The sequence below is a fragment of the Psilocybe cubensis genome, chromosome 13 (genome assembly GCF_017499595.1).
Source record: "Psilocybe cubensis strain MGC-MH-2018 chromosome 13, whole genome shotgun sequence".
Classification (NCBI taxonomy): Eukaryota; Fungi; Basidiomycota; class Agaricomycetes; order Agaricales; family Agrocybaceae; genus Psilocybe; species Psilocybe cubensis.
Genome location: NC_063011.1, coordinates 837,840 through 850,564, shown reverse-complemented (window position 1 = coordinate 850,564; position 12,725 = coordinate 837,840). Strand labels below are relative to the sequence as shown.

The 12,725-nt window shown below is 47.9% G+C and overlaps 2 protein-coding genes and 1 non-coding gene across 3 annotated transcripts; 1 reads left to right on the top strand and 2 right to left on the bottom strand.

Moving 5' to 3' along the window:
- Positions 1 to 129: 129 nt before the first annotated feature.
- On the bottom strand, positions 130 to 201 carry JR316_0012994. The gene has a single exon. It is a non-coding gene; the product is annotated as a tRNA-Thr (tRNA).
- Positions 202 to 527: 326 nt separating this feature from the next.
- On the bottom strand, positions 528 to 2,372 carry JR316_0012993 (Serine palmitoyltransferase 1; the record flags this gene model as incomplete). Its single annotated transcript, XM_047898609.1, has 5 exons — positions 528 to 1,178; positions 1,231 to 1,338; positions 1,391 to 1,737; positions 1,794 to 2,067; positions 2,121 to 2,372. The coding sequence occupies 5 exons, from the start codon at positions 2,370 to 2,372 to the stop codon at positions 528 to 530; spliced, it is 1,632 nt and encodes a 543-aa protein (XP_047742157.1).
- Positions 2,373 to 8,782: 6,410 nt separating this feature from the next.
- Positions 8,783 to 9,535, top strand: JR316_0012992 (uncharacterized protein; the record flags this gene model as incomplete). Its single annotated transcript, XM_047898608.1, has 4 exons — positions 8,783 to 8,813; positions 8,876 to 8,956; positions 9,015 to 9,075; positions 9,139 to 9,535. 4 exons carry the CDS (start codon positions 8,783 to 8,785, stop codon positions 9,533 to 9,535), a joined length of 570 nt encoding a protein of 189 aa, XP_047742156.1.
- Positions 9,536 to 12,725: the final 3,190 nt, after the last annotated feature.

The window sequence follows — 12,725 nt, the reverse complement described above, 5'->3', positions numbered from 1 at the left end:
TTCAAAAAGTTGATATCTTGATGGAGGAACTGCATCTTGAGCAATCATCAGACCGGTAAAAATGCCATATTGGTGACATTGTGTTCGTCCAATATGCTAATTTCCAAAAAGCAAATAAACAAAATTTATTGCCTCCTACCCGGATTGAACGAGTGACCTTCGCATTACAAGTGCGACGCGCTACCACTACGCCAAGAAGGCTTGATGTAAGGAAGGTGCAAAGGTAATATATCCGGCCGCACACTGGCGAGCCCTAACCTGTGAATCGATTGGGTTTGGAAAACCTTATTTTGAAGTTGAAACTGCACTTAACTGTCAATCTATCAACGCTAAATTCCTCGTTAGTCATTAGACTCTAAGTCAAAGTCGCCATTCTATCCAGAAGTCAGGGACCATTTACATGGGTATAGCGCATAAAAATACGTCTCGCTAAAGCAAACGGAGAACACATTAAGTTGTCTAGATCGTAGTAGCAATTAGTAATAAAAAGGTAGGAAACCAGACCATGTTGTCTGAAAATGGCCACTTCATCGCCTCTTGCTCAACACCTTTACAAGCACCGTTTTGAGCACATTAACAGCTTTCTCCGTCTCCTTCTTAGTGAGTCCGCTTGTAAGAGTCAATCGTATGCTCGGTCTCGGCTCCACAATTTCCTGCCCCTTGAGCCTCTTTGCCCTTGTCACAATGACGCCATGAGAAAGCGTCTCCTCCACGACCTCTTGTAAAAGACGCTCTTCGACCTCATATTCCGCATCACGAACTGCATCCTTCGCTGAGACATGATGTGAGTGATGGTGCTTCGCCGAGCTGCTGGATGATGATGCCGAAATCGGCGCGGGATACTGGAGATATTGATGGGACTGCGGTTGGCGGACGTAGATGTGGATGATAGGTGAGGCGGGGTGAGAAGGAATAGTAATGCAGTCAACGCGGTCGAGGATTGCCCGGGCAGCGCGAACGTTGTCCTGCAATGTCTCGAAGATCGATGGCGTGTTGCGTAGAATATTGATGCCCTCTGATGCGCTGACAGCGAGAAGGGCAGGCATGGACGCGGAAAAGACGAAAGAAGGGCCATTGATGCGCTGATGGTCGACAACAGTTCGAGACCCAGCGCAAAAACCTCCTGCGGAAGCAAGCCCTATTGCGCAAGATCCAAGAAGCATGTCTACTTTAGAGGCCTGGCGCAATCATGGTTAGGGCAATGTTTAGCTGGTTTTTCAAAATACATACCGGTACATTATACAACTCAGTAAGCCCACGACCGGTTCTGCCAACAGATCCGAAGGAGTAACTTTCGTCTAGGATGAGTCGGTATTTATACTTGTACTTGAGTTCAATCTGCAAGTACTTTAAATTAAAATAACGGATCCCAATAGAAGAATTCACGCACAAGTTTAGGCAAGTCAACCATAGCACCGTCCTTCTGGAATATGCCCTCCGTAACAATAAAACGACGAGTCATAGGACCACGGCGCTTTTTCCTCTCTTTTTCAATACCAATCAGGACTTCCTCAAGGCTGTTTAAGTCATTGTGGTCGAACCATCGAATAGTTGAACGCGAAATTTGAATTCCCTTCTGAATAGCAAAGTTGACGGCGCGATCGGCTACAATTATGTCACCGCGTTTACAAAACGCCGGAATAACAGATGAAATTGTCGAGAACCCCTGTGAATACAGGATGGCGGCTTCTGTCCCCAAAAAGTCTGCGATATCGTTTTCCAGGTCCATATGAACATCTAGAAAGTAATTCGATAAATGGTCGCAACACTCAGTCAGTGAGAGCTAATCATACCGAGGGTGCCGTAAAATCCGGGGGGTCCGCAGCTTCCAAGGCCGTACTTGCGCAGTGTGTCAATAGCGCGTTGCTTGATATGCTCGTTGCCAGCAAGACCAGTGAAATTGTAACTTGCGAGGTTGAGGGCATTTTTTCCAGTTGCCGCCAGTTTCGGTTTCGGTCCATTGGGCCCTGAAATTATGGGTGCTGAAGCCAGGTCAGACTGCTCATTCGCAGTCAAGGCATTACCAAGAGGTTCCGGAATCCATTCGTCAACAAGTTCGTCAATTTCCTGTAAGGAAATTTGGTAACGCGGTTGTGTCTCATGTGGATAACAATACGCACCTTTTCACTAAACTGAATGAAATTCTTCCCATTCCTATCTGCCCTCGTTCTAGATTGTAGCAAAGTGCGAATGGCAAAGATAACGAGAATAAGTTCCAGCAAAGTACGTCCAGGGTCATTCTGATGAGAGCTCTTCACGTATCGCTGGATAACAGCCGACCCAGGGAGCTTGTTAAATGTTGTTTGCGCTGTCGTCAAAGTGTGTTCCAGGAATGTGAACACGGGCGCCAGAGTGGCTGAAGTCGTGTTCATCGCGGAAGTGAGAGAGCTACCCGTTCAAAGGTAGTATATAAAGGATGTATATGTCGCCCACGGCGCCAGAGGTCGTCAGAGTCGTACGGAGGTGGTCGTGAATCAACCGCAAGGACGAAATTGAGAAACAGCATTCTTCGGTTACGTAATTATTTCACACCCCTAACGCCAGGCGAGGTTTCGTGGAATCGACCACCACGATCCATCATCGACTCTTCCGTATACTCATACCATGCCCAGTCTCTGTTGGAGTTCATCTCGTCTCTTCACTCTGCGTCACATGTCATGTTCCTCTTTCACGCGTCAACCCCTGTTTATCCTTATTTACTTTCTCGCCAGTGTAGAACTTAGCGTTTCCTCGTTCTCACATACCTCAGTTGTTCTTCCATCAAGACACTGAGGTATGTTGTTTTATGTTCGTGTTTACTTCACACAGTACTTATTTCCTTCACTCGTATTCTATAGATACATCATCTATAGGTAGTGTCTATAATAACAGTTGTTCTTCCATCAAGACACTGAGATACATCATCTATAGACTCGAACAGGTTATGGGCCCCGCCTTCACGTAAAGGCGGACACATCTGTTTCGAAGACATACTGGTCTTCTCCGTAGCTTGAGCAACCCAAATCACACACACTGTCAATCACTCACTGAGCGTTGTCTCTACTCGGTTCGTATCTGGGTCAACACGCGTAAATTCACTGCACTGCATCTCATACTCTGGGATATTTCTTAGTCACTGCTAAACATGGCCGCTGCTCTTACTGGCGGAAGTAGCGCCATAAAAATTGGCGACATCGAACTTCTTGTTGGAGCTTCATACTACGATGCTTGGCGTCGCGGAATGACGACGTTCCTACGAACAAACAATTTATGGGGATACGTCGAAGGAAATCCCAGAGCGCCAAATCCGAGGCACCACGACGCTCAACAACTTGCCCCTCACGTTCCACTCCAGGGTGCAACCAATGCACAAGAAGACGCCTACAATGCATGGAGTTTTAATGACATGAAGGCACGCTCTCTCATAGAACACCGAATCTCACCTGTGTCCCTGTCACTTCTCCCATACGAGAAGTACAAAACCGCACGCGAAGTCTGGGCTGCAATTAAGTTACTATATGCGCGTCAGGACACGGCCAGTCAATTCCTCATCAAGGATCGCCTGCACTCGTTGAAGCTGAAAGATCATAACGATCTCGACAACTACATCAGTGAATTTCAACGCGGTCGATCCAAACTCATCGAGATGGGAGTACCATACACCGAGTACGAAATGGTTCATGGCATTATTCGCGGCCTGCCAAATCATGGCTCCTGGCAGCATTTTCAAATGCTCCTGACACAGAACATGGAGGATCATATTGCCCGACAGAGCGCTGCAAATCCAGATCCTCCTGACACTTTGTTGACAAGAACCATCTCACGTTTGACAGTTGAATGTGCCCGTTTGGCCTATAGGAATCCTTCCAGTCGCACAAATGGCCCGGGATCCGAGTACGTCAACCTCGTCAATGAAGCAACAGGTGTTCGCATACATGATAAAAATCCGGATGGCGTGGCATGCACAGTCTGCAAATTACGGTCTCACGACGCGGCTCACTGTTTTGCGAAAGGTGGTGGCATGGAGGGCCAAGGCCCAAGGGGAAAAGGGAAGGAAAGAGCGAAAGCAAAAGACGTCGACAAAATATTAAAGGCTGAAGTCGCCGCTGCTGCTGCGACTGAAGTCGCTGCTGTCGTTGTGCCAACTGCTTCGACGTCAACATACGTCTCGCCCTCTTTCTACCCAAACGACTTTCTCGGTGACTTGTCGTGTGCAACCATTGAAGAGGTCTCTTCAAACGCACCTTTAGATCTCACTGCCATGGCGTCAACCCTTGCAAACACAATCATTGATTCAGGCACTACTTCGCACTTAATCAAAGACCGCTCTTATTTCTGGTCCTATGAGCCAGATGCTGCACGCGATATGGTAACTGCAAACGCCGGCGTACTTCGCACCAAAGCACGAGGGACCTGCTATATGCGCGTCTCCCTCAATGCTCACTCCACTGTTGTCAAACTGAACGACTGCTTACATTCACCTGACGCAACGCTCAACTTGCTGTCGCTAGGTCGAATTGTTGCGAAGAACAGCAAAATCGGCTTTGCCTCCGATGATGGTGTCTTCTCACTCATTCGCAAAAATCCGCACAGCGTTATCTACAAGAACGACATCATCAATAATCTTTTCTTCCTCAACGTCGAGTTCTTACCTCCATTGCCTACGCTTCCTCGAACTCTAATGCCAGAATCTGTAATGCCAGAAGTTGCATTATACGCCAAAGTCCCAGAAACCCTTGATCTGTGGCACCATCGCATGGGTCACATCGGGGAAGCTGCAACAAGGCGCCTCGTGCACTCCACAATAGGTGTTACCTTGCCTGCAGGAGATAAAATGGAAAGATGCGAACCTTGCATCATTGGGAAGCATGCCAGGCACCCCGCTCCCTCTTCCAAAACTCCCAAAGCGGACTGCCTTCTAGCGATTGTCTACGTCGACGGTTGTGGTCCTTTCCCTGTGTTGACCCCACACGGAAAGTTATACATGATTGTCTTCATGGATGATTGCTCCGACGCCATAAAGTGCCACTTACTTGCCGACAAATCACAAGCGCTGGATGCATATCTCATCACTAAACGCGCCTGGGAACGCAAGACTGGCAAATTACTCAAAGTCCTTCGTTTTGATCCTGCTGGAGAGTTTACCTCGAAAGCCTTTTTCGGTCAATTAGAAGCTGACGGCGTCATTGCAGACGTGATTCCTCGTGCCGAGCACTGGAAGAACGGCAAAATGGAGCGTTGTTTGAGGACACTGCAAGGACGGATGCTTGCAATGATCACTGCTGCTCAACTTCCACTCTGGTATTGGGGCGAAGCCGCTCTGTGCGCCGCCTACCTATGGAATCTTACTGTGATCTCTTCACTGCCTAAAGATGTCACTCCTTTTGAAATTTTCCAAGAGCGTAAGCCGAACATTTCGTACCTTTGTGTGTGGGGGTGCAGGTGTTTCGCGCATGTACCGCTCGATCTTCAATCCAAACTCGGTGCAAAATCCGTCGAATGCATTTTCATGGGTTATCCACCCTCTGGAAGAGGATACAGAGTACGTTGCCTGTCAACTAATCATTTCTTCGACTCCGGGTCTGTTTATTTTGACGAGAACATACCATACAAAGCTCGACTGCAGATTTCGGAGGAAGAAATGGACTACTCTTCTTTCCCTTTCCCACAGGATGTCCACGATAGCGTGTCATCCCAACGTAATCAACGTGCGAGCCACTCAAAGTCCGTGTCTTCATCATCCGAACCCACAGCATCCCCAGACCCTGCGGTCATTCAGGCCTCACCGCAATCCACTGACTCTCTTCCCTCGTCACCTGAACCTGCTGTCTCCCCAGCTGAACAGGCGAGTCACGCACCTCCACCAGCAGCCAGTCTGCGAGAAACACGGAAACTTACCTCAGGCGGCGTCCGATGGAAAGAAACGGTAGAAGCGGCAAAAGCGCATCTAGAAAAATGCAGGGAAAATCGAGCTCTACGGCAGGCAGCCCGAGAGCGTGCAGCATTGCTAGCGGAGGTGGAGGTGATGTGTGTGGAGGAAGTTCGGGCGGAAGATGAAGAGTTTGTATGCCTCTGCAAAGACGCCATTGGTGCTGAAATTCCAGACATGTTCCCAGCTGTTGAAGGAAACGAACCTGTTGTGAAAACAGATGATCTGGCAGCCATGGTTGCCTCTCTGGACGTCGCCGATTATCTTCAGCGGGACGTCGACAGCTCTTTTGAAACGGCTTTCCTATCTGTTCGAAGCGACACAGCACGTAATCCAAAAGCACCGGGATATAACATGTCTATTCCCCCCGCAAATTTCTATGAGGCGATGAAGAGACCCGATGCGGAGGAGTGGCGGAAGGTGATGCTGAAGGAATTAGAGGATCTAAAGAAAATGGGAGTTTATGAGATTGTTTTCCTTCCGGAAGGCTGTCACTGCATTGGGAATCGTTGGGTACTCGAGTTTAAATTGCCGCCCGATGGAGGCCCTCTCGTTTATCGTGCAAGACTGGTTGCGCAAGGGTTTTCACAGGTGCACATGGTCGATTATGACGCGGTGTTCGCACCTGTCGTCAAATCACCCTCAGTTCGCATGATTGCTGTCTTTGCAGCCGTCAACAACTGGGAACTCGAGTGCTTTGATGCAACTCGTGCTTTCCTGTGGGGCGACCTTGCGCGAGTCATTTATATGCGCTTTCCGAAAGGCTACAGCTCCATCTTGGGCAATTGCTGGAAGCTCTTGAAGTCGTTATACGGTCTCAAACAAGCAAGCCTCATTTGGTATCAACTCCTTCGCAAAACCCTTGAAGCCCTTGGTTTCCTTCGCTCAGAACAAGATCACGCTGTCTTCTTCTTCAATCGCATCTGGAACGGAAAGCGAGTTCACTGCCTTCTCGCAATGCACGTCGATGATGGTCTGGGTGCCTCCAACTGCGGCGAATTCCTCAGTCATCTCAAGATCGAGATAGGGAAAGCTTTTGGCATCAAGGACCTCGGTCCTGTCAGATGTTTTCTCGGTGTCTACTTCGAACGCAATCGCGCTACATGCGAATTGTGGTTGCACCAAGAATCTTTCATAGAATCCCTCCTCACTGAATTCGATCTTACCAACTGTAATCCCGTGAAAACTCCACTCGATCGAGATAATCCTTTAGGTTCTGGGGACGAATCGTCAACACTAGACAACATTCCCGACCTCAAACGAACATACCAACACCTCATCGGCTCCCTACTGTTTCTTCAGATGAACACTCGACCCGATATTGCGTATGCTGTACAACTCCTATCCCAACACTGCTCCAATCCTTCACCTCATCACTTTAACGCTGCAAAACGCGTCCTACGCTACCTGAAAGGGACAAAATCCTTTCGACTCCATTACGGTGGAAAGAATCGCAACATCCCTTTAACGGGCCTCTCTGATGCTGACTGGGCAGGTGAGAAACACGACCGTGCTTCAATCTCCGGGTTCGTGTGGTCGATGGCAGGTGGCCCCATCTCCTGGTCCTCCAAGAAACAAACTTGCATCGCCTTGTCCTCCACCGAAGCCGAATATGTCGCGCTCACTCGCTCCGTACAAGAGGGCATCTGGCTTCAACAAGCCTTTAAACAAATATTCATTCCATGTCCTTCACCACTCGTCCTCTCAACCGACAACAACGGTGCGAAATCACTCGCCGAAAACGACTCCAATCACGGAAAAGCAAAACACATTGACATCCGTTATCATTTCATTCGCTCCCACGTAGAATCAAACTCTTTTTCCATTTTACATATTCCTGGTATTCTTAACACCGCTGATATTTTCACCAAGCCCCTTGCCCGAGTCGTCTTTCAAGGACACGTCGAACGACTCGGGCTCGCAGCTCGCTGAGGGGGGCTGTTGGAGTTCATCTCGTCTCTTCACTCTGCGTCACATGTCATGTTCCTCTTTCACGCGTCAACCCCTGTTTATCCTTATTTACTTTCTCGCCAGTGTAGAACTTAGCGTTTCCTCGTTCTCACATACCTCAGTTGTTCTTCCATCAAGACACTGAGGTATGTTGTTTTATGTTCGTGTTTACTTCACACAGTACTTATTTCCTTCACTCGTATTCTATAGATACATCATCTATAGGTAGTGTCTATAATAACAGTTGTTCTTCCATCAAGACACTGAGATACATCATCTATAGACTCGAACAGTCTCATGAGAGCTTACATTCCTCCTCCAGCTAAGCTGCGCACTCTGTCGGATGGTGAACGATTTCCATCCGTCACGGCCTCATATGCACTTGAGTGCGTTGGCCGCGGGATTTGTGTAACGAAAAGACTACAGCTGACTACAGCAATCACTACAATTTACAATTGCAGAAGAAGACTCGCGTGTTTACGAGTCTAAACGCATCTCTTTACCTTTGTGCTTGGCGAAAACCTATATACATTGTGCACAGCTCTGCACAGGTTGACTCGCGTAAATCTCTGTTTCGGGCGAATACACCACGGCGCCAATCTGATTGAACGTCTTATGGCATTAGCACCAATGAGAGCGTCTATCTCGGCGGACTTCTTCCACTGCCCAAGCCCGTATTGATTCCAAGGATAATATATTTGTCATTTCTTGTGGTTCAAAAACACACTTACATGTGCGCACCAACCGGTGCCTTGCTCGGCTGTGCCCAGTCTCAACGCAAATTGGCTCAGTTAGTGGAGGTATATATGAGCAAGGCGTAAGTACTACATGGTACTACTCCCACTGCCTTCTCGCAACCTTCTCGACGATAATTTTCTTCCCGCGAACTTAATCTTTCCACAGAAACACGACCTTTACTTTGTAATGCCTCTCAAACTTCTAACAACATTGTACGGTCAGTATTTTCCAGCCATATTCCTGGTCAAGTATATCTAATTTTCTATTTCGGATCTTTAGGGCTCGTTATTCTCTTTGCCTTGGGTGAAACTGCTTTGGGCTGGTGGGCAGGGTTCACAAATGGCTGGTCTCACCATCTTCGTAAGTAGCTACTAATGAAACGATAGTACGGAAAAAAATCAAACAATACAACTCACAGGTTTATTTGGGAGGTTCGCGGGTGTAATATCTCTATGTGCTTGGATTTGGGTCGGAATACTGTTCGTATACACTTCTGCAGAATCTTTGTAGCTTGATTTTCTCGTTGCTTACATTATATACAGGTTATCGTATCACAATCGGCCTGGATCAACGCATCCTCTCACGCAGACTTTTGTGCACCTGCATACATTCACGATGCTCACTGGCTTATACTTAGCCTTGGGCATAGCTATCGCTAGCCAGGTTCCCGCGGAGTGTGGTGAGGGATACTCGGACGGATTATCTGGGATGTGGTGTGGCGTGTCAGCTTCCGCGTGTGCAGTTGCTTTTTTGTTAGGCGTCCTATGTCAGTCCGACTCAGTTCTGTTTGCTGATGGTATAAAGGCTAACACGAGCCTCGTAGCCGGGATCACCCTCATTACCATCCGTCTGGCCTCTCCAAGCATGAAGGAGAATGTCTGCTCAGGGGATAGGGGCCGGCCCGTTGGCAACCACAATGATCTGATAACGATTACATGAACTCTACACATCGCAACTACAGGGCATACTACTAGGATCACCTATTTCCGCCCGCTCAACTTAAGGCCGAGCTTTCGGGATAATACGATCTTGAAGCTCCAGAATTAGCGTCTATGGCATTTTCCTTGCGCATGCCATGTTTGACAGGATTACGAAGCTAGTGTGCAATTGTACACGGTTATCGGGCCTCGGGACAACCATATAGTTCACTAAAGAGATCCGCAGTGGCTTCATAGTATGTCTAGTCCCTTTCACATTGAAATATAAGACATATAAGACAGAGGACGGTGACGTTGGCTACTTTACAATCTTTCCAAGCATCAAGCCTCAGAAAAACCTACGATGAATACCCGATCTATCACGGCATCCACCTTCGTTCATTCCAGATCATTTTTCACTGTGTCCGAAGCAGCACCTACTACACTTGACAATCCCCAGTTCTGGGTAGCGATCAGGTACTTTATCGACTATCCTTCAGTTGAAAGAAGTCGACCCGCCTCTAAATATTTTGGTAAATTTGTCGTTATTTGATTACCTTCGAAGTAAATTCACACTTGAAAGATTTGATTGTACATTGAATAGCCAAGCTCATGCATTCCTTTTTTCCGACAATGACCTTCTGCTATTTTTAGACTCCGTTAGGGGTCGATATAGGTATTGATATTGGATGTCAGTGAACGAGGTCAACAAGCTGCACCGGCGCATTCACATATGTACCGTTTAGTCTATTCGTGAGTTCGAACATCGTGTTCGAGAAAATGCTTGTAAATTATCGTACAATGCAGTAAAGTTACGCGTCGACCTAGAGGACCACTGAAGTTTACACGCTGATTATAACGAATCTAATCGCTATAAATTGTGCATAGCGTGATCTATCGTGTATACGTCAAAAGAAGTGTATGATAGGCTGTATCCGAAGTCGAATAAAGAGATTGCGTCAAATGACTCAGCGTACCTCGACCCGACCATGGGTGGGTTATTTGGGAAGCGGCAGTAGCAGATTCGCCTCTAACTGTGGGTCACCATACTGGAATATCAATACACCGTTTAAAAATTTTGGAAGGGGTACCTGTTTCGAATTCTAGGTATGGTTTGCAATTCAACGAAAACAAACGATAAAAGAAACGGTATGGCTTCAATCAGACTGGCATCCATTTTGAAACCCGCACAAAAGGCTCCAAATATCCATAGATGCCCGACTCAGCGGATAGACTCTTTTTTTACAACATATCTTTCAAGAAGGTCTTCTAATCCCATCTACGCGTGTCGACGTGCATCGACAACGAGGCACTATCAACAGCCGTGAGTGCCATCTAAACCCCTTTTATTCCTAATGACAAGCAATAACAAGGGGATCGCCTTTTATCAACCTGTCGCTGATTGCTATCGATCCGCAGAAGCCTCGGGCGCACACGTCCTTTGGAAAATTTTCCTGAATACGTCCAGCTTCAAATCCAGATGTGGAAATTAGTTGAAGTCCACGATGCCATGATGTCACGATTTGTGAATAAACCGGAGCCGGATGTGCCGTTCTTACTCATCTACAACACACAAGTCGAGTGGCACCTTGGGACAACTTGGGAAGAACCAGCACATGCCCCAGGTATAAAGCCCCGTCCAGCTGGCGTTCATTCTCTCCACAAACCCCCAAAGCCTGCTATGCGATGAAGACTGCATCGCGTCCTTAGAGGACGCTGATTCAATCATCATCCAGCAGGCCGCAAACAAAGGTGCGTCGCTGTGCCACTCGTTGTGGCACTCGTACTAACATACTCTCCACTTTACACAGGCCTTTACGATCGCTCACCAACGATCGTACTATCGGCATCGCGCAGCCAAACGGCAGCGCGGTGTCGATAAAGGTCTCCGTCGCTTCGGCGACGTGAGGCGCTGCCATCGAGCATACACGCTCGATGCCAAAGCTCGATCGACGGTTCCATGCCGTCGACGAGGTCAGTGGTCTCTCCGACCACTTTGGCCGGCGCGGTACAACTGCCCGCCGGCCCACTAAGCGTCAAGTAAGTTCTTGTTCTTATCGATGGCTTTTCGTGGCTAATATATTCCGCATCGTGTTCAGACATCAATGAATTATATGGCTAACCGTGTGCCTCAAGATGTAAGTCCTTGATTTCTTTCGTACACACAACTATACTCATTTTATGCCGCCACGTCGCTAGGTTCCAACACTATCAAAAGTAGACATTATGCGTGCGTCAAGGTGTGCTTCCTTCTTCATCGATGTGCCCAAGATTTGATCTGACCTACCATCGTTTTATAGATTTCTTTTGCTGTGTGCCTCAAATACACGACTGCGATGAGATATATATGGCCCCACGTTGAAGGGGCCATCGAATACTTTAGCCGGCTGTAGTAGAAATAACAGCCGGCGCATTAAGTTTTAGTGAGTATCTCTCCTTTCCGATGTCCTCGACAGCGCTAATCGATAGCACTTCCTTTCAGATAACTATTTACTATGATCGAACGACGCTCTAGAATACCAAAGTATGTGAACTTCAGATATCATTCGACGCTTCGCATACTGACTCTCAACTAACAGAAAATAATAATAATATGCAATATATCCCCACATCCCCCACACCATCGATGATTGAACCCTTCTCTAACGAGAAGCAGGTATACAACATCGAGTCGCTTCCCCCCCTCCCCCCAAAAAAATATACTACCCATCCATTTGCCCCCCATTCCCCAAATCGCCCCTACCCCTACTACCGTTCCCCAGTCAAGCCTGCCGGGTAGGGCAGGACTTGGCTGGCAAGGGAGCTCGAGCGGTAATGGCCAGGCCTCTCGCGTTGAAAAACGCGATTGTAGGCCGGCACTGTTGTTCTCGCAAGAGAACGACAATGGAGTCTCTGATGGAGACTCGCCTATCGCTGGACAACAGCGATCACAACCTCTTCGATCCGTGCTCCGAAAGGAACACGGTCAAGAGGGATTTTTTTTCCGAGGAGAGGGTGGCTCCCGAGTTGGGAGCCATCCTTGTGCAGCCTTGTCGTGGCGCCTCGGCTTAGGCCGCACCTATCGAAATCGATGGGCGCGACTGACCAATAGCACATAAAATGAACAGGTCAGTTAATCTCTTGGCCGGCTAGAGCAACAGACTCGGCCGGCCTTCAACAACCTTGGTGAGTATTTAACGTTCATGATTCTACATTCAACGCTGACTAGCCGA